Raw genomic sequence first — 22,801 nt, forward strand, 5'->3', positions numbered from 1 at the left:
CACTCCAAAAGGAAAGCTGGTTGCCCATTTCCAGCATGAGCCTTCCTTCTGTTTGTGACCTTCACTTTCAAGCTACTTCACCGAACCTACTGTACTACGCCCAAAATAAGGTAAAAATGAAATCCTTCCTAATATGACCTCCATGAAGGCACTAACAATTCCATCACTGCAGAGATACCAATTTCTTCAGGCAGTAGGGGAAATGAGTTTGTCAAAAATACCTGTCGGTTGGAAAAGCCACTCAGTAGATATTCAAAAATTGATGTAATATCCTCTGTTTGGAAATAAATACTTTGTTTATAACTCCGAGGCAGCTACATTTGTAATTGTTTCATTGAAAAGACTATAATTAGTGTTTTTCCAAACAACTATACTAAAGGTAATCTAATTACTGATTATAGAAAATCTCCTGCATTCTAACAAGAACTGTATATATGTACATAAGCAATTTATTGTTTATACTACTTAGGTTCATAGATATTTCAAGACGATGGAATCTTATGACCATTTACACCTTGACCGTACACTCAGTCAGGCTGCACCTCACTTCTCCAGGTTGGCCATGCCAGTCAATCCTGGCGTGGATTTGTAAAAACCCATTCAGTCCTCTAGATTATGTTTAACGGAGGAGAGTGGGTCACACTGCTTAACATGTAGGGAATGCTTATTCCAGAGGTTAGGGAGACAGTGGATTATAAACCTGTCTCTCCACCATGTTTTACACATCCGTTGTTGAAGATTTAGATTCTTGGTTCTAGTGTCAGTGGAGTCATTGAATTTATAGAGATAACAGGTGGTCCAAGACAACCAGGTCTCTAATGGCATAGTATGCTAGACAGAGATCTCTCCCCCAAAACACTGTAAGTCACTAAATAAAGGGATAGAACTTTCAGCCTTTCTCAGTAATGCAGGGACTTTAGGCCTGTAATTTTTTTTTTTTTTTTTTGGGGGGGTGGACTTTTGAGCTCTTTCTAATTATTTGAAATGTTTACCGAGATACATCTCAAAGGGGACATTGCACTCAGTAATTGGTCAGATCAGTGCTGAGTATAAGACAGTGATTATTTATTCGACTTAGTGATATTCCTTTGGCAATTCGCTGTGCTAAATAAAAGGATTTTCTGGCAACCATTAGCACATGATGGTCAAAAAGGAGGGAGCTATCAACCTAAGTTCCAAGGTCCCCAACTGTATTTTCATTTTGTAGTGGTGTGTTATTCATACAGCATGATGAGTGGATGGGTTGTCTGCTAAAAGTGACAATGCTTCATTTTTTTAGCATTTAATTTGACCCCATTTTTAGTACACCAAGACTTCACTAGGGAGAGTTCATTTTCGAGAGTCTGGATGCCAGAGAGTAGATTAACAACAACCTCCAGTTTACAGTTGCCTGCAGTCTTTGTTAACCAGAGGTCTTGACTCTCTTATTGGAAATCTGAAAAGTAATGTCCAAAAAAGGGATGTCCCAACAGCAAGACTTGAGTGGAAACTGCTGGTCACTTTCTTAATTTCAGATTAGGTGCCTGCGACTTGCACCATGCGTGTTGTCTTTTAGCCAGTTTGATATCTATCTTAACATACAGGGATTGATTTTTAAAGCATTTATCTTCTGTATGATGCCAGCTTGGGAATAATATCAAAGGCCTTGGCCAGGTCAAGATATGCCATGTGTACCACATGCCCACCATCTGCAACCTCCATAACCCTTCTAAGGAAGTTTACCAGGTTAAGTAGACAAGCTGTATCCTTCAGAAAACCAAGCTGTTGGGAATTAAGTTTAATAATAATCTTCATGTTGTAGTTTATGAGGTCAGTTATAATGTGCTGCATGGGTTGCAAATAATTCTTGTTAGCAGCAAGGGCATTACTAGCAATGTTAATTAAGCAAACATGTATATTATCAGGTCTCATGGAGGAAGTGTTTTGATGTTGCTTAGCACTTTCAGTAAATGATCTTTAAAAGTAATGGGAGGTGAATGGAATTCTGGTATTTCAGGGCTTTGTATAGAAGTCTTATAGGTGAAGTTCATAGGAATCATAGAAAATAAAAGGCAACTAAGTCTTGTGACCATTTATGCATTGCTAGTACCCACCCTTAGGCTGTACCTCGTGTTTTGAGGCGGGCTAGGCCAGGCATGCTAGGGGTGAATTTGTGAATACCCAATCCTCCATTTCCTATTTGAAGGAAGATAATGATTCATACTGATTGATGTGCAGCAGTAGTCTATTCCGGAAGTGGGAAAGTGCTGTAATTGAACTTTGAAATACTAGTTTAAGAGATTTCAAAGATGAAGATGGCTAGTTTACGACGCATCTTAACCTGGAAAGGAGATACTGGGAGAATGGTACAAGCAGACCCTATATTCATAAGGACCAGGTCAAGCATATTATGTCTTGTAGTGAGTTTGTTAAATAAAAACTCTGGACCAGATTGTTATTAAATCTAAGAATTTATGGGCATATCCTACAATTGGAGGTGAAGGTACTCCAGTTATTTAGGGGTAGATAGTCTCCCTAATTAGTGGAGTTCTTGATTATAGGGAGCTCATCAAGTGCATTTAAGAACCTTGCATCATTTTCAGGGGCCATAGAGGGTGCCCTATCACAGGCTATATATAAACTGATAGTTGGTCCTGTTTAGTGTGATTTGGAGCTCATTGAGCTCCATTTGTGGGTCTCTGGGAGTCTGTCTAGAGGTGGTATGGTCCATAACAAATATGGAGATATGACCACAATTGCCATCAGGTCTGAACGTATGCCAGGTGCAAAACCCAAGTATGGAAGGAATGCTTCCTGAACATTTAAACCAAGTTTAGGTAATTACACAGATGTAGGTAGTTCGTTGTTGAGATTTCTGGCACTGAGCAAAAACACTTTAATGTGCTTCTGTTTTGGATACAATATCTTTAAGACAATATGGGGGGGGGGCAACAAAGGCTTTAGCCATTATGTAGAAATCTTGGAACAAGAGATGCAAGCCATTCTTTGCAAAGCAAGTAGAATTGTCAAGCATATTATCCCTTCTTGATAAATACTGGATCACTGCTGGAATGACACCAAATATTTATACAATTGTTGAAGCCAATTATCCTTTCTTTCTACCCAGGGTACCTTCTTGGAGAAGGAAAGATTCTACTCTGGTCCAGAGTCATAACTTCAAACTTAAAAAAACAGCAAACCAGTAAAATCCAAGACCAAAACACTCCTAGCTGAAACCACCAGAAAAACATCCAAATACTTTTATTAAAACACAAAAAGTAGCGCTTTCGTCCGGTGACCATCACCAGACCTCATCAGAACATCAGGTCTCCATTAGGTCTGATGAAATCTGGTGATGGTCACTGGATGAAAGGGCTAATTTTTGTGTTTTAATAAAAGTCTTTGGACGTTTTTCTGGTGGTTTCAACTACGAGTGTTTTGGTCTTGGATTTTACTGGTCCAAAGTCATGCCTGCATTTGTTCCATGCATGTAGATTTCTGACAAATCTCTGTGTGTATAACCTGAAGGTTTTGTATCCTAAGTTGTTCACCCCCTCTTGGCCCACCATAATGTCAGAGGTGTATTTGTTAGTTGAAAGTGTCTTAAAGGGAGCTTGAGATATCAAAGATCCTGGCACCTGAAAGACAACTCACTTCACCTCATCTTTTTCCACCCTAGGGAAAAGAGAATCGGTGTGCCAAACTACAGACACACTGTTCACTAAAATATTTTTTATTTGCAGAGTGGTATTAAGTTTCTTCACTTTAATACAACACAGTAACAGAGCTGTGAACTCTTTACTACGATGCAAGAAACAAGCTGAATTACAGATAATTTAACTTTTGATGTTTTTGTTGAACGTTTGCCCAAAGATGATGCAGTGGTGGATAATTTTATTGAGATCTAGTCTTCTTGGGTGTAGGAGGCTTTGACAATGATTTTTTGCAGCCTCGACGCAAGACATTTTTGTGGGGCTGGTGGATAAATTATAAGTGATGTATAATGTTTGCAACTAAAATTATGTCAATATGGTTTGTTTTCATTTATATAAATGTATGATTGCGTATGTCATGAGTGATAATTTAATAAAGATGTTTCTTGCTTAAAAAAGAATGCTATGCACTCTACTAAACTTGCTTACCAATGTCTCAGAGGAGTTTTTATTTATAGAATATCCTACTTCTGTAAGTCTGTCTTATATACCCCCTTAACTGCCCTTCACTCCCTATATTTCACTTCTCTTTACTTACCTAATTCTAACTTTTTTTTACTACTGTATACATACTCATCTCTTATGTTATTCCAGACAGGTTAATGTCTGTCTTTTCTTACATGTGTAAAGCATTGGTGTTGTTTATTGGAAACCCAAGCAGAATGTCTAGCTTACAAAGTTACTTTATATTGCATTGTGTGCACATGTTGCAGCAGTAATTGTGTGTCACAAACTCATTACAACTAGTACAAATATTAATTTTCTTGTTATATTGAACTAAATATCTTGTATTAAATTGACATTGTTAGTCTGCACTAAAAATTGTGAAATATTGTATTTGTTTAAATAGTTATGTGAGTATTAATGTGAGCTAATACTGTTTTTGTGTAGCTTTTATGCCTGAGTCATGACTGTAAAAGGTACTTGGATCGATCCACACAGTGAACTATCAAAACAAAAAATATAAAATTAAATACAAATGGTTCAGATAGCACTAGATGGGTGGAGGGAAAATTACCATGTGTAATGAATTAGAAGGAAAGTTGCAGACCTGCAGTGTCCATAGGTTGTATATATTTGAAATGCTAAACATAGCCAAGAAGCATTCTTAGATCACTAAAGTTTTGTATTATAAAAGTAATCTCTGCTGATGAGGAGTAGCTGACCTGGATACCAGTCTAGGAAGTGAGTTAGAAACAGACCTCCCAACCGTCCCGAATTACTCGGTTTTTTCTGAGTTTTGGGGTCAAAATGAAGGGGTGCCACGATTCCCGAGTGGCACCCCTTCATTTCCGATTTTTTTGCTTTCTTTTTTTTATGTTTTGAAATTTCGCGCTGTCGGAGCTGACGTCACCACGTGCGCGATGACGTCAGCGCCGTCAACGCTACCAGCCAGTCGGAATTAAGCTCAAGGAGCTCTCGTCATCATTTCCGGCTGGCTATGAGCAGGCGGGAAATGAAAATTAAACAGTAGCAGCAGTAATGCTGCCGAGAATGGACTTGTTACTTTTTAAAACTACTGCATGCTGCGAATGGGTTGGCGACTGGACGGAGTTATTTTATTTTTCAATTTTTTTTCCAACGTGAATGGACTTTCGGCTGCAGGCTGAAAAAAAGAACCGGATGAAGCAGGTAAGGAAACAAAGTGTTTTGTGTGTGTGTGTGTGTGTGTGTGTGTGCGCGCGTGTCAAGAGGGCTAGCTAGTTCTTAAGAAAAGACACAGAGGATTTCTGGGCCGATGATTTCTGGACTATCTATTCTGTTTACAAGGTAAGGCTGCAAAGCTCAGTTTCTTTAGACATTTGTAAACCTAAGCAGCTGCAGAAGCGATGATTTCTTGTGTAGTAGTAGTATTGATTATATTCGCGCTGTTACTAGAGTTGGTAATGTTATTAAGAGAGCTGCCTGCCAAGTAAAGAAAGCCCTGCACAATCTAAAAAACTGGATACCTTTTATGCGTGTTTGTCAGCTGTGCTACTAGTCCAGGGCAGGAATAGTTTTGCTATGAATTTAAGTCCGAGGCCAAAAGAACTGTGTAATTTTTGTATTTTATTTGTAATTTAATTAAGCTGCTGGAGTTGGTCCAATGTATGTGTTTTTTATCTGCTAGCCTGTGCTGCAAGTCCAGGAACCAGTACAGCGATAAAATAAAATCGGACTTTCATGCACACAGTTCTGGGCGGGAACTGTTTGTATGAAAGCCCGATTTTATTTTATCTGCTGTGCAAGTGTATCTTAACTGCTTTTGCTGTCTGAGAGAATTTAGAGAACTTTTTGCTGAGAAAGTAAGAACTGTGTGCATTTTAATTTACAATTAATACACAACACACAGCTTGCTTAATCTGCTGCTGTCTGTTCAAACAAGCATATTATTTTACAATTTAATTAAGCTGTGTATATTATATGCTGGCTGCTGTTCAAGTCAGCTGTGCTGTTAGACCAAGAATATTTTTGCTGCGAAATTAAGGCCGGAGCCGAATGAACTGTGTATTTTATTTGCAATTTAAGCAAGCTTCTGGGGGCTGGGCCAATGGGTGTATTTTTTATCTGCTGTGATTCAAGTCCAAGAACTGTGTTTATGAAAGTGCATTCAATGGTTCAAGCGATTGGCCAATTGTATAGTATTGTAAAGAGATGTGTTTAATGCCCGATTTTTATCTGCATTTATTTTTAAGCACGAAAGAACTATCTGCTGCTGGGCCAAAGTGTTGTGTACTTTACACCTTACATTTTAAGCAAGATCAGTCTGTTCAAGCCATTAGCCAATTCTTTGTAAGGTCCGCTCTGTTCAAGCCATTATTAGCCAATTGCAATTAAGCAGTCTGCAAGGTCTGTTCAAGCTGTGTTATCTGCATTTTATAAGGTCTGTTCATGGTCTGTCTGGAATGTTTGGCTCATACATACTTTTGGTCTGTTCCTCTTAAAATTATTATTTTCTGGCAAATCCAGTGAGAACTGAATTCACTAAATAATCATAGCCATTTAAGTTTGTCTTTCTGTCTGTCAGGAAATGCATGGTTGGTAACACAAAACATTTTATAGTAGCAACTTTTCTAAGATCATACAAGCAATGTTTGTGTCCCTGGTTTTGGGCTTTGTACCCTTCCCAATAAATTTTGTCTATTTACAGATTTCTTATGCTGCATAGGTCTTCAGGGGAGAGAAGTGTAATGCTGCTTATGGTGTGTTTGTGTTGTCAGTAGTATGACCGAATACTTGTTTTTGATATAGAAGGCTGTGGGTTCTACTCCCACAGCATGTAGATAGATTGCTGACACTGTATTCTGTTGTACTTTGCAGCCTTGAAAATGTCCTCTTTGGCGGAGATACCTAGTAATTATATGTTATCAGTTTGCCATCCATTCCCGTTGTAATATTACTAGCTTAGCATTTTTTATGCAACATATGCAATTTATATCTCAAGGGCAAAAGGCACTTTATTTGTAGATGAAACAAAGAAGAATTAAGCTGTTTGCTTGCAGCAAACCTCTTCATTAGTTATATATCTCCTTAATGTGGAATTAGGTGATTTGTCTTCTAAAATGCGCTGTAACAAGTGTGCTGCATTATACGAGGAATATAACTTAATACTGTCAGGAAGGTGTATCAAACATGTATGTTTTGTGTGCAAGGGGCCTATGATTTAAAACACCCCAAAGCTAGTCTTTATCCACCACACTGGCCAGATGCATTTTCTTTGAATGTGGGTATCAATGCTGTTTCAATGAATGTAAGTTTCGCAGAGAAGCTAATGCCAAGTCTATTTTCATTGTGAGACTGTATTGCTTTGTTTAGCAGAGGTCGAATAGTGTTTATGCTATAAAATATAAAATAAAAATTTTAAATTAATCCAAATAAACATTGTAGAAGTAAAGCAGTATGCACATTATAGTGTTTATGGTAAATAGGGCAAAATAACCAGGTAATGAGACATTGGAATGGCTGCAGGGGGGCTCTGATGCCATATTTTAGTTCTGTTCAGTTTGTGTTTGTTTATCCCACAATTCCATTGGAGTGGGTGGGGTTACATAATTATGTATGCAAATTATATGTTAATCAGCGTACAGATTTGTACCTATTTTTCATGGTCCTTGTCCAGATTTTTGCTGTTTCCAGGTTGAGAGGTATGGTTAGAAAATGTAGCAAGTTTGGTTGGAGTAAAGGGAGAATGTTAGCAGGACAAAGGGAATGACTGGAATGAGCATGGCACAGGCAAGCTATGTTTGTGTGTGTGCGTGTGTGTGTGTGTGTGTGTGTGTGTGTGCGTGTGTGCGTGCGTGTGTGCGTGCGTGTGTGCGTGCGTGTGTGTGTGTGCTTGTGGGTGTATTAAAATTATACAGTGCTGCTTTTCAGTCTAGGTGTGCATTAACAGTTGTGTTAAACCTAAGAAACCAAAAAAAATGAACCGTCTTGTAAGATTTTATACAACGTCTACTGAGGTCTCAGTGAGAGGTCTGTCTTTTAAAATATTGTAAAATCACTGACTGCTTTATACAACTTGTCTAATGAAAACAAGTTAAAAGTAAATCATTGCATTTTGACATCTGAAACTGACTATTGTGTATTTGCATATCTGTAGGATTTGACTGTAGAGCAGCAGTCGGACCATGTGCAGGACTTCTATCAGAGTATGGCAACACATTTCACTGGTAAGGAGCAAAGAATTAGTGTTTATATGTTTCCTACACTTTTGTAATAGAAAGTATGACCATATGACAAACGGGGTACAATACTGAAAGCCCCATCTAATTTAACCCCCTCTTCCCAGTAAATGTTGGGCACAGATGTGCTCAACACCATTATTTTAGATTTGCACTAATACCGTACTCTAAATATAAATGTTTGCACACGTGCTTGTTATTCTTCTAGCATCTCTTATCTCTGTAGATGTATGGCCTGCCTTCCAGCTTCACCATCACATTTCAGGTGTTTGTTTTTTTTTTTGTCTGGTATCCTTGCATGTGTAATTCAACAATCTGACTTTTGGCTCCCCTCCAGTCAGATGTACCAACATTTGCTTTTACTAAATTCAGAACATCAACTTTTTTCCCATATGTTTGTACAGTGGATATAAAATGTGTACACACCCTGTTAAAATGCCAGGTTTTTGTGATATTAAAAAATAAGACCACAGTAAATCATTTCAAAACTTTTCCTACCTTTAATCTGGCCTATTAAAATTTTACACTTTTTCCATCCACTGTATATGTGTATATCATTGGTATTGTGAGTTGTATCAGATGTTTCTTTTGGCAGTTAAAATCCAGTCCCATATATAAACATTTTTTTCGTAGTGGTATACTTGCCCAAAGATCTGACATTTTAAGGAACGGAGGCATCTCATGTAAAGGGATAGGCCGCCATACATGTAAATGTAGTGTCAGGAAGGACAGTTGATCTGTAAATCTGCATATATAGAGATTAGTTAAAAATACTCTGTGTGCAACTTTTAGTAGCGTGTGAATGCATGCATAGGAGCAAGTGTTTTGTTGTGTGTGTGTGTGCACATGTTTCTGCACATGCATGTGTACAGGCAGTAAGTCACAAACTGCGAATGCAAATGAAAAAAAGAACTTACTGTGCATCCCTTTAATGTTTCATCTGAAATTTGAGCGCAGACTTTGCACACCTAAGTGTACAGAAACTAATTGGGATCTATCTGTTCACCTTGATATACACAGCAGAACCTATTTAATGCAAAATATTTGATTGAATAGTTAATTTTACATTACTGACTACCATGTTGTGCATATGCAGTTTTATTTATTTATTAACTCAGTAATTCAGATTGTCCAATTGAACCTTTTCCAGCCATGCACTGAGCAAAAGGTAAAGCAGTTTACAAAGTCAGACTGTTAGTACTTTATAGGTGTAATATATATCACCATAGTTGTCATTCAATACAGATAATAGATGAAACAAAATATATGCGTAGCAACCAAAATATGTTTAATTCTGGATTCTCAGAACACTAGAGACCTGTGACTGTACCCCTGGACGTTTTTCTTCCTGCACTTCTGCAGTAGTATTCCTTACACGTGTTTTATGCCTTCACAATTTTAATCATTCTGATACACTGAGATACTGGAGCATCCATCTAATCAAATAAATAAACAAAAGAACACTGTGACTAGAAATTGGGGGAAAAAAAGACATTTTATTTTACTTGCCGGTCCCTGCTGTACTAATATTGCTGCAGCCATATAACTATATTCTTGTTTTATTTTATTGTAACCCAATTGCCTTGATGAGACACATATACTGACTTGTTTTCGATTTTTTGCTAAACCTTTTCTTTCTCTTCAAAGCATTGTGAATTATTTAGAATGACAGTACTCAGAATTGCAGCTTAGTTTAAGGATTGCTGCATAATGTCTCTAACTTTCTTCTAGTACCTTGTACTTTCTTGGTTTAAACACCGTAATAATTGTGTTCTTCTTCAGCTAAAGAATCCTCCTGAAGTTTTTTTTTGGAAAGCAAGTAATCAACAACAGGAACTTCTCCCCCCACCCCTTCAGTACATATTTCTGCCGGTGGTATTAAGTTTCTTCACTTTAATACTACACAGTAACAAAGCTGTCAACTCTTTACTACAAAGCAAGCAACAAGCCAGGAGTCCAACTATTAAACAACACTAGGTACATTTTAACACAAATAAAAAGCAGTAGAAGAACAAAGCTTTCAAACCATCAAGATTCTTTTTCAATGCACAATAACATTATTATGTTAAAACGTGTATTATATCAAATACCAACCTATCACAGTAAAACTTCATTACATGATTTATAAACTTAAAAGTGGTCTACATAAATACAAATTAAAATACATTCTATAAATATCATGCCATAGAAGGAATCTAAAAATCCTAAAATTACAAAAATATAAATGCCCAGGGTGAAAAACGTATATATGGTTATGTTTATTCTTAAGAACTTGTTTATTACTAATTTTACTATTTAAACCAGGTGGTGTATCGGCCCTAAAATAATTAAACCACTTCTCTTCTGCCAAATCTGTCTGATTAACTATATCTCCTCCTCGCTTATGCTTTGTATATTCTCTGTAAAACTTTAAACTTAAAAGTATAGTCATTACCTTAATGCATAATATGTTTGCTGGGTGCGTTAGTATCAATGTGTGTGCATATCTCTGAAAGGTGAGAACCAATTCCCTCTTGTATTTCTGGTTAGCTTTACCTGTGTAAAAAACATTTACATTTACATTTCATTCCACGTAGTCAGCAAAGAAAATAACATTTTCCGTAGAACAAATAGAAAAAGTTCTAAATTTAAAAACCTTTTTAGTAAAAGGGTGTATAAATTCATTATCAGTGCTAATATAAAGACAATAAATAGTTATAACAAGAAACTGTTCATTTTCTACTAGTCATAGAGCATTTCATTGAGCAGAAAGTTTGATCTTTATAGCAGAGATGTTGCTTTAAGTTTTTCTCTTTTTTATGTATAAAAATGGTGTTTATCACCAACTAGTTTATGAACCTCAGAATCAGACTGTAGTATGACCCAATTCTTCTGAATTATTTGTTTAATCGAATTAGTGTGCCTGTTATACTTAGTTGAGGTATCCAACAGAATAATTTAAATTTCCTGTACTACATCTAATGCTAGTCCTAACACTAGCAAAATAGGGTGTCCCCAAGTTCTCACCCTGTGAAATAACAAAATATTTATTATTTTCAATTAAATCAGTGTTATAACCTCTAGTCTGAAAGTCTGTATTCATGCTTTCTATTCCCTGCAAAATTTTTTGTTCTTGTAGTGTTTAAAGTACTAGTCCTCAAGAACTGGCTCCAAACATCACTATTATGTATATATTTAGGATACATGCTGGTAAAGTGGGCATACCGAGTGGATTGAACATTCTTCCTATGGCTCTGTGTGCCAAAATGCCCATCTCTAAAAATGATAGTAATATCAAGAAAATTATTTTTTTCAAAAGAAGAATTAACATCAAAGAACAGAAATTATGTAATTTTTTTTTTGTAAATCGACGACAAGCAAGTTAAGGATGTTATGATCACAAGTCCATACAAGGAAAGTATCATCCACAAATTTCTTATAAAATGCTAGATAGTCATTTAGGTTTAAAGAAATATTACTAAATAGAGGCATATCTTCCCATCTAGCAAGGACTAAATTAGCATAGCTGTTAGCAACAGGTGTGCCCATAGCCACACCTAATTGCTGATGGAAGAGGTCATCATTGTTGTTGTTGTGTCTTTCGGCTTTTCCCGGTTAGGGGTCGCCACAGCGGAACTCCAGTCCGCTAATGATTGGCAGTAGAGTTTTACATGCTGGCTTGCCGGGCCTAACGCGCAACCTTCAACGAAGGAACACCCATTCATGCATGTCGCCACACAGAAGACGCTCTGAGAATCGAACGGGCAATGTCTGAGAGGCAACAACGCTACCGCAGCACCACCACCGCAGAGCTGAAGAGGTCATCATTAAACACAATAATATTGCTATTCAAAACTACATCTAGCATAGAACAACATAATTGAATTTTTTCATTAAAAAAAATCACTGTATTGGCGCATAAATTCTGTTACATACTCCAAATGGTTTAGAATATCTGTGAATAAAGATTTTATATCCATTGTAACAATGTCATGTCTTTCGTTTGCTTGAAACTAACTATACAGCTCCGTAAGAAAATCATTTGTATATTTTATAAAACCTTTGATCTGAAATAGTTAACTTCATTTGTGCAGCAGCCTATGGGAATCGGATCCGACTTCGGATCCAAGCCGGCAGTTTGCAACAGCTTAGATCCGAGCTCCAAGCTCCTCCCGCTACCCATAATCCCCTGCCAACCCTGACTGACCTCAGATCTAGTTTGCTGCGGTTTAACCAACAGCAGCTCGATCTTGAGTTCCAGGCGTTTAGAGGTTTTTTGTGAGAAAAATTTTACTTTTTCTTTCTCTTTTCTACCCTACTTGGTTGTGAGGGCTTTCAGGTCCCTTTTTGACTAAAATCCTCCCTAGCTTAACTTTATATTTTTTGTAATTAACCTCCCCCTTCCCTCGTGGTTCCGTTAGGGTTGTGTGTGCGTATTTGGGGCCTAACGTGTGTGGCTGTCCTTCTTTAATTAAAATGTCTGAGGCCCCCAAAGCCTATTTTTTCTAAGTGCTCCGAGTGTGGCCATAAGCTGTCCCCGGCGGATGGCCACACTCAGTGCGTGCTGTGCCTTGGAGTTGAGCACCTCTCTTGTGGTTGTTCCATTTGTGCGGTGTTCAACCCCAGGGCACTTAAGGACCGGAGGTCTAAGCTGATTCTGGCAGGTCTTCTGCCCCCGGATTCGGCTTCTACCTCCAGTCCTTCCGTGGCTCCCGCTGCGGCGGCTGCCACTCCTGCTTCCCTCCCCCCGGCCGGGACTCAACCTCCCACCTTAGGCCCGGAGGAGAGGGAGGCTAGGAAAGAGAAAAGGAGGGAGAAACACCACAAGCGGCGGGCTGAGGCCTCCGTTTGCCCCCCCCCCCAGCTAAGCGGTCTTCTCCCTCCAGGACTTCTGGGTCTCCTCCTTCTCGGATCAGTTCTCCTTGTTTTTCACTGGGTCCTGAGGAGGAGGTGACCCAATCTCCCTCGAGATCTTCGAGGCGGCACTCCCGTCCCGCCTCGGTGGCCTCATCAAGATCGACCCAAAGCCTCACAGATGCAGATTTGGTCCAGATGATGAGAAGATTCCTCCAGGCCCAACTGCAGATGGGAGTGCTCCTGCCTCCCCCCCTCTCCGGGGGGGAGCTCGACCCCCTTCTTTGCCCCAATAGCTCCTTCTCCGTCCCGCTTCCCAGGCTCGGAGTCTTCAGAGCCGGGCAGCCTTGGAGCCGGGGGGGGTGTCGGCGCCGATAGTCTCAGGTACTTCGGCGCCGACACTTCCCTCGAGTCTGTCGGGTCCATTTTCGTTGGATCCGAGCCGAGGGTTGAGCTTTGGATCCAGGGGTATCAGTATGCCTTCAGCTCTGTCCAGGTCGGAGCATGCTGGTCCCTCGGATCCGATCGCTTCGGCACCGGCCCCGATCCGTCCGTCGGATCCGAGTGAGGGTCTGCTTTCGGATCCTAGAGAGAGCAGCTCTCCCTCGGTGTTCAACGTGGTGTAGAGGGCTCTGTTGAGAGATTCCAGGCCCACGGCTCCACCCTGCACTCCTCCTCTGTTGGGCCCGACTTCCATCACCCAGCCTTAGGGACAGCCTGCTTTGATGTCCCAGGTCATTCTTGGAACAAGACATTGCTGGTGAGACCTCCTCGGACAGCCCCCCCCCCGAGGAGGTTCCTTACAAACGGAAGTGCAAGAGGCACCTTGACTCCCTCGAGTCCTTGACTGAGGACACGGATTTGGAGGAAGGGGAAGGCTCCCCAAGATCACCCCCCGAAGATGTCTCTTTTGGTGACATCATGGAGATGCTCAGGATAAGGGGGGGGTGGTCTGCCCCAAAGCCTACCTCAGACGAATCCATGTTCCTGGAGGAGTTTGAAGCAGGCCCGTCTACCTCTTGGGTGTCCCCTCCGGCCGACCCCCTGGTAAATTTGATTACTACCAGGGCATGGAAGGAGCCGGACACTGTGGAGCCAGTCTCCAAGCACCCGGATAAAATTCTTAGCCCCCCCCCCTCTGACAAGTCCCATTGGAGTAAGGGTCCCCCTGTAAATGCCATGTTGGTGGCGGCGGCCACCAAGAGGGAACTAGCTCAGGAGAGTCCCTCGGTCCACCCCCCAAGCAAGGAGTCTCGGTCGATGGACCGTTTAGGGAAGTGGGTTTTTAGTTCGGCTACCTTCTCTGTGAGGTCGCTGAACTACATGGCACATGTTCTTCGACTGCAGCGGGACCTTATCAAAGAGTACGCTGCGTCACCCTCGAGTCCATGTTGGCGGAGGACAAACAGTTGCACTCCACCCGGATGGCCACTCTCCGATTTATATCAAACACTTCTATGCGGCTACTGTCCCATGCCATGGAAGGAGCCGCTAGAGCCAGCGGAGCGGGCCTCGTCATGAGGCATCAGGCCTGGCTCTGTCACTGTGATTTCGTGGAACCCTTCAAGGCTTCTTATGCTAATGCCCCTTTCGATGGTTCTGCCCTTTTTGGCAAAACCATTCGCGATACTTTGGTCCAGAGCAAGAAGGATGGGAAGACATTGTCTGCCATCTGAGTCTGCTTCTCTGCTCCCCAGAGGTCCTTCTCCAAGAACCAAAAGGGACAGAAGAAGATGTGGTTCCGGAAGTCGCAACAGTCCCGCTCCGGACTCCCAGCCCTTCCGCGGCAGAGGGCAGGGTGGATGCCGCCCTAGAGGCAGAGGGTGCCCGAGGAACTTTGGATCCAGAGAACCTTTCTTGGACCAACTCACGCAACATCCCTGAGTGGTTGCCCGACTGCTCCACTCTGGAGGCAGTCGGGGGGGCGTTTCTCGAAGCACCTAGCAGCTTGGGAGTCCATCACGACAGACCGCTGGGTGCTTCGCATCATATCCAGGGGATATCAGATCCCCTTCTCTCTTTACCCATGCAGCCCCAGATACCTCCCCGATGTCCCACCCAATCAGAGGGAGGCCGCAGCAACAGAAATCCAACAGTTGCTGGAAAAAAGAGCCATCCAACACGTCCCCCCAGACCAGTGCGGGTCGGGTTTTTACTTCAGGTTCTTCTTGGTGCCAAAAAAGACGGGGGACTTGAGACCAATCCTCGACCTCACCCCCCTGAACCTGTCAGTAAACAAAGAGAAATTCCGCATGGTCACCCTTCAATCCATTCTCCCCCTCTTGCGGGAGAACGACTGGATGTGCTCTATAGACCTCAAGGATGCATACTACCACATTCTGATGGACAGGCGATCCAGAAGGTTCCTCCGCTTCCGGCTAGGAGTCAGTCATTACCAATTCAGGGTCCTCCCCTTTGGTCTCACCACAGCCCCCAGGGTGTTCACCAGAGTGTTAGTGGTGATAGCGGCCCACCTGAGGCTCCAGGGAATTCAGGTTTTCCCATACCTGGATGACTGGCTCCTGATCGCCCCGATAAGGCATCTACTCTGCGCAGACAGAAACTACTTTCTTCGTCTAGCTCCCCGGCTGGGGATCACTATCAACATAGAGAAGTCGTCTCTTGCCCCGTCTCAGACCATAGACTTCATAGGGGCCAGACTAAACACAAACAAGCTCCTAGCCTTTTTGACCATGGACCGGCCAAGAATCCTGAGACTACATGTGTGGGCCATTATACAATCCCCAGCTCCTCCAGTGGAATTGGTCCTGAGGGCCCTAGGTTCAATGGCGGCGGCAATCAATCTATTGCCAATGGTGCATTTGAACATGAGGGTCTTACAATGGACCCTCCAAGTCCCAGTGGTCCTTTCTTCAATATCCTCTCAGCCATCCCATTCCCCTCAGCAGAGCATGCAAGAGGGCCCTCTTATGGTGGTTCCAATCTCTGGACCTCCAGGAAGGACGCCCCTTTTCTATGGCCCCTCCCCTAGCCACGGTGACCACGGACACCTCCCGCCTCAGGTGGGGGGGGGCATTGTTCGGACAGGACAGTCCAGGGCACGTGGGACCTCACGGAGACTTCATTGCATATCAATGTCCTAGAGATGAGGGCAGTGCTGTTGGCACTTCAGGACCTTCTTCCTGTAGGAACGATTGCGATTCAAATGGACAACATGTTGTCTGGTACATCAACAAACAAGGAGGAACCAGGTCTTACCCACTCTGTCGAGAGGCCATGAGGGTGTGGGAATGGGCGATCTCCACCAACTGTTTTCTCATAGCAACGCACATTCCAGGGTGGTCCAACATCCTAGCGGACGGACTAAGTCGCACCATCCTGTTACCATATGAGTGGTCTCTGAATCTCGAGGTAGCGAATCGGATTTTCGCCGAATGGGGTCAACCCTGTTGCGATCTCTTTGCCTCTCCCTCGAACACAAAATGTTACGACTACTTCGCTCTCATCCCACCCCCCGGGAATCTCCGAGAGACGCTGTGGTGCATGCTTGGCCTCCCGGTCTACTTTATGCTTACCCTCCTCTTCCTCTGATGCTAAAGTTTCTGCAGAAAGCCAGTCGGTTGGGGAGCAGGATAATCCTCATTGCCCCATTCTGGCCTCGTCAAGCCTGGTTCCGTTACCTTTGGTCTCATCTGGTGAATCCTGCTTGGATTCTGGATTTGATATCCCACCCCCTAGATCTCCCAGTCCCGAACCTGGACAATCTCAAGCTCACAGCTTGGCTGCTCCAGTTCCACTCATAGCTAGGACTCCCGGTATCTCTTCCCCCGTTAAAGCTATCCTAGTAGCAGCGCACAAGCCTTCTACTAGAAAGATCTATAGTAGCAAATGGAAGCGTTTCTCCATTTGTGCGGAACGTCGAAATTTGGATCCTTTCACAGCTCCTCTGCCCACTGTATTAGACTTCCAGTCAGGGCTGTTTCATCAAGGGGCTAGCTCCTCCACAGTCAAGGTTCAACTAGCAGCTATCTCTCATTATCACGTGGGAAAGGAACTGGGCCCTTTGATCACCATGAAATTGTGTAAGACCTTTCTGAAGGGCACCTTTCTGCTCAGACCTCCAGTGAAGGATGTAGTCCCTCCTTGGGATTTAATGCTGGTGCTTCAGGCCTTGACAGCTCCCCCGTTTGAGCCTGCAGCTTCAGTAGATCTTAAATTCTTGTCATGGAAAATGGCCTTTCTTGTCGCTATCACCTCGGCTCGAAGGGTCCCTGAACTACAAGCCCTCTGTGTAAAACCCCCATACTTGACTTTTCACAAGGATAGAGTTTACCTCAGGACCAATCCCTCTTTTCTTCCCAAGATTGCGTCTGAGTCGAATATTAATCAGTCCATTAACCTGCCAGTCTTTTTTCCTAATTACCACAACAAAGGGGAATACAAATTACACTCACTGGATGTGCATAGACAACTTCGCTTCTACTTCCACAGGACATCTGGTCATAGGCAATCTGACCAGTTGTTCATCTCCTTTGCCAAATTTAACTTGGGTAAATGTGTGTCTAAAGTCACGCTGTCTAGATGGATTTCACAGTGTATCCTTTTAGCATATGAAAGTTGTGGCAGGCCCGCACCTCAGGGAGTCCATGCCCACTCTACTCGATCTATGTCTACCTCTGCGGCCTTTAGAGCTAGAGTCTCTTTGGATGATATTTGCTCTCCAGCCACTTGGGCCTCATCTCATACCTTTATCAATCACTATAAATTGGACATTATCTCCAGAGGGAGAGCATCCTTTGGCTCTGCAGTGCTCCGGAACATCCTTCCATGAAGGCCGCCCAAGGTTCAGGTAGCTGGGGACTCTGTCCCATAGGTTGCTGCACAATGAAGTTAACTACTTCAGATTAAGAAGTTATGTACTCACCATAACGTTCCATCTGAGTAGGTAAACTTCATTTGTCAGCAACCGTCCCTCCCTCCTGCCCCCCTCACCTTCAGATGTTTTTTCATACTCAGGTTTACACGGTGTGTTACCTGTTTTATATTTGAGAGTAATTATCTTCAAGCAGTATCTGCTTTTGGGCAAACTCGATCTGAGGTCAGTCAGGGTTGGCAGGGGATTATGGGTAGGGGGAGGAGCTTGGAGCTCAGATCTAAGCTGTTGAAAACTGCCGGCTCGGATCCAAAGTCAGATCCGATTCCCATAGGTTGCTGACAAATGAAGTTTACCTACTCAGATGGAACGTTATGGTGAGTACATAACTTCTTCTTATACATCAATAAACCATGCAGTTGTTCCTCTGGATGTTTAGATATAGCAGTAGTCACCCACTGACTACCCGAGACTGTTGGTCTCATGGGTGGTGTATCTACATTTTTATGGATCTAGGGTAACCCATAAATTACTGGGATGACAGGATCAGCACCATAGAGGTAGTTGCACAACTTAGATGAAATAGATGAATCCATCAGTAAATCATACAAAAATAATTTTACTCTTAAGATGAAGAATGATACAATATATAAAGTCTATTCTCTTAAATGTAGCAGAGTCATTTAAAATTAAATACATTCAATCTACATATTTACTGGCATCCATAATTACAGTTTTACCACCTTTATCAGTTTGTTTAATGATACATCTTCTAACTTCATCAGTCCATGCAGTGCTTGTCTCTCTTCATAACTCAAATTATAATATTTATTTTTATTCTTATTACTAAAAAATACATCATAAATCTTATTTTCACACATGTATAAAGCCTGAATTGTGGATGTACTTACAGGAACAAAAGTACTGCTACATTTCAATCTATCAGTAATAGAATCCCTTTTAAATAATAACTTAAAGCATACATTATGGACAAACAGTCTCAGTTCAGTAAGAGAATCATTAAGATTCCCTTTAGGAGAGGAAATAAATGATAAACCCTTATCCAAATGTAATAACTCGTCTTTACTAAAAGAATGGCTAGACAGGTTTATAACAGTAGACCCTATATTCGTTTTTTTTGTTTTGTTTTGCTTTGAGTAATGGGTACTACCTGCATAGAGTTCATTGGTACCATCTGCTATCTTATTGGTAGTTCTGTATTCATAGCAGAGCTGGAACTGTAATTCAACTTACTTGTTTTGCTCCGACCTCATGAGTAGCGCCTTATCTGTAGTGGAAGTTTTATAACTGGATTTGTGTTACTAAAAAAGACGCCTCTTCTTGGAGTCAGTCATTCCATCTAATAACTTCTGCAGTTGATGAATTTAAAATACTGCTGCGTCTCTTAAGTACACTTCACTAATTCTAGCTGCTGCAGTAATCTTATTTTATTGTAGAGATGTATTTGTAGTAGAACATCCATTTGGAAAAGGCCCAGCAACAGATTCATGCATTGCTGCACCAACTGTTGCTGTCTGTACAGTAGTGTTTCGGCCAATGAAAAAAACATCCCTAACTTAAAATCATTAGTCATGGAACAGTTTTTTTCTTCTTTACAGCAATGAGCTTGCTTTCAAAGGTTTTTCATTTTTCCAGGTTGTTAAGTTCAGTTGCAACAAGAGGAAAGCTCGCTGAAGTAATCTGATCTTCAAGAGATTCCACCTCAGCTGAGAGCTCAGTTTCAGTATTCGAAAATAAATCATTCATTAATTTTATGTAGTCAAAACTCATTCTCACATTTAATTCTTGCCAACTTTTTAAGTACGGGATACTTATTTCCATACTTGGGCATCTTTGTAATTCTCAAGCCTGTCGGAGCAATGTCCATTTGTATAGATACTGAAAAGCTCAATCTCTGCCATTGAAGCCATTTAAAATGTTCAGTTTTTTGCTCTAGTGTATGGATTAACTTCACTAACTCAATCTTTTGTAAGTCAGTAGCAGCAGTGGTGTCATTGCTTACATCTTCAGTTGTATTAAAAAATGTTAGAAAAGGGTCATCACCAATTGTCAGAAATTGTTGTAGAGCTGTAGTAGAGCACCTGGGCTGTGTATTCATACTACTGGCTTCCATAAACGTGCCACCAAACACAAAGGAAAGTCCAAGCAATAAGATAACCTGAGTAGGCAGTTGAACAGACTCCAAAAACAAAGCAAAAGTAGTCCAAAACAAGACAGGAGTACAGCTGTTAAAAAAACACTAGGTATACTTTAATACAAATAAAAAGTAGTAGAAGAACAAAGCTTTTGAACCATCGATATTCTTTTTCATTGCACAGTATTATGTTAGAACATATGTATTATATGAAGTACCAGCCTATCACATTAAAACTTCATGTATGATTTATAAACTTAAAACTGGTCTACATAAATATGAATGAAAATGTATTCTACAAATATCATGTCATAGAAGGAATCTAAAAATACTAAAAATACTAAAATTACAAAAATACAATTACCCGGGGTGAAAAACTTGTATATGGCCTTTCACAGTAAATCTTCATCATCCCATGATTTATAAACTTAAAAGTGGTCTACGTAAATGCAAATGAAAATGTATTCTACAAATATCATGTCATAGAAGGAATCTAAAAATACTAAAATTACAAAAATACAAATGCACGGGGTGAAAAACAGATATAAGGCTCTGTTTATTCTTAAGAACTGGCTTAATACTATTTTTTTAGTATTTAAACCAGGTGGTGTACTGGCCCAGAAATAATTAATCCACTTCTCTTCTGCCAAATCTGTCTAATTAACTATATCTCCTCTTCGCTTATGCTTATATATTCTGTGTAAAACTTTAACTTAAAAGTATGGTCATTACCGAAATGCATAATATGAGTGCATTAGTATCAGTATGTCTGCATATCTCTGAAAGGTGAGAACCAATTCTGTTCCTGAACTTCTGGTTAGTTTTACCTATGTAAAAACATTTACATTTCACACAGTCAAGTTTTACATAAAATATATAAGCACAAGTGAGGAGGAGATCTTTTTAATCAGATAGATTTGGCAGAGTGTAAGTGGATTAATTATTTTAGAGCTGATACACCACCTGGTTTAAATATTAAAATAATATTAAACCAGTTCCTAAGAATAAACAGAGCCTTATATCTGTTTTTCACCCCGTGCATTTGTATTTTTGTAATTTTATTATTTTTAGATTCCTTTTATGACATTATATCTGTAGAATACATTTTCATTTGTATTTACGTAGACCACTTTTAAGTTTCTAAATCATGGGATGATGAAGATTTACTGTGAAAGGCTGGTACTTGATATAAAACACATGTTCTAACAATTTTTTTGTGCATTGAAAAAGAATCTTGATAGTTCAAAAGCTTTGTTCTTCTACTGCTTTTTATTGTATTAAAATATACCTAGTGTTGTTTAATGGTCAGACTCCTGGCTTGTTTCTTGTTTTGGACTACTTCTGCATTCCAGTTGTGATAAATATTTGGACAAATATATACTGAAATGGATATTATACTCTATGATCAGTGTAATGAATGCAAAGTACAGTGGAATGATTACATCCCTGTTCCTGGAATCCTATCTTTAGATATAAGTTGTGTGATGAAGAATTACTTCCATACAACAGTGGATAAACCTCCTTTTTTCCCCATTATTTACATTGTTTTGGGATGTCATATTAACTGTTATCACTTCTCTCTATCCAGTGCCACTCTCCTACCTTCTGTGGCAGTCACGTCGGACTGTTACAAGCCTTCTCTCATGCCATCCGTACATTTCTTTGCTGGATGTCCACATTTCATCGTCTTCTTTCTGTTTCTCTCAAATCTTCAACAAATCTTCTGCTTTCCTGCATGTGTGCCCAAAGCAACCATAATTTCTTTTCTCAGACCTCTGCATTTGGTACTGCTTTGGTTTCTGCTGTGATGTCATCATTTCTTCATCTTTTCCATTGTGTGTATCCTGCCCACCTGTCTGACACTTCATCTCCATTACATCTCAGACACTTCATCTCCATCACATCTATCTTCAACTGAATACCCAGCACAAATGTCACCATAACAAATGAGATGATTGAGTGTCAGTAGTTGAGCCACTGGGCAGGGTTCTGGAGAAGCTACATATATTTTCCATGCAGTAAATTCTAATGAAAGCTAACTGAAGGAGCCATCATACAGATGGCCATGGAGGTCGTTCATGCCCTCACCTTTATGTATCAGTGCAGGCTATTAGGCATTTTTAAATGGTCCTAACTGTGCACTTGGGTTGTAAACATTAGTAGTTATGTCATAGCAGGCATCAACAATGCCCTCCCAATGCAGCTGAAAATGCTTCTTCTCACATGCTAATGAGGGCTGCCATCACGAAATCCACATCTCCCTAGTTTTACAGTCTTCATTGCTTATAAGCATCCATTTGCTAATGGTGGAATAGCAGTCTGGGAGAACCCCCCCCCAACCCCCACAAAGGGATGGTGGAGCTATCTTCAGCCACTTATTCCTATCCTCCCCTACCTTGCTTCTGCAGAATCCAGGCTGCTACTTAAACTGGTCTTTCTGGGACATAGGGTTTTATCCTTCTGTACCATGACACCAGACCTCATTTGCTTCTATTTCTAGACAGAGTCCAAGTTCCAAAGACACTTCTTTCTTCTTTATTTTGTTTTAGAGTGTAATGTTTTTTGTTGAGAGTTTTCTTTTCTGGGTCTTAAAAAAGGCATCTATTTTCTTCTTGCAACTTTTGTA

General features: G+C 40.9%; 1 protein-coding gene across 1 annotated transcript in view; it reads left to right on the forward strand.

Moving 5' to 3' along the window:
• Window positions 1-22,801, forward strand: part of LOC122799287 (rab5 GDP/GTP exchange factor-like) — a 627,463-nt gene that overhangs the window by 386,237 nt on the left and 218,425 nt on the right. Inside the window, exon 5 of the mRNA XM_044068245.1 lies at window positions 8,272-8,341. Coding sequence (XP_043924180.1) covers window positions 8,272-8,341 — 70 coding nt within the window. The remainder of the gene's footprint in view (window positions 1-8,271; window positions 8,342-22,801) is intronic.

The sequence above is a fragment of the Protopterus annectens genome, chromosome 4.part0, assembly GCF_019279795.1.
Source record: "Protopterus annectens isolate FY-2018-M chromosome 4.part0, PAN1.0, whole genome shotgun sequence".
NCBI lineage: Eukaryota > Metazoa > Chordata > Ceratodontiformes > Protopteridae > Protopterus > Protopterus annectens.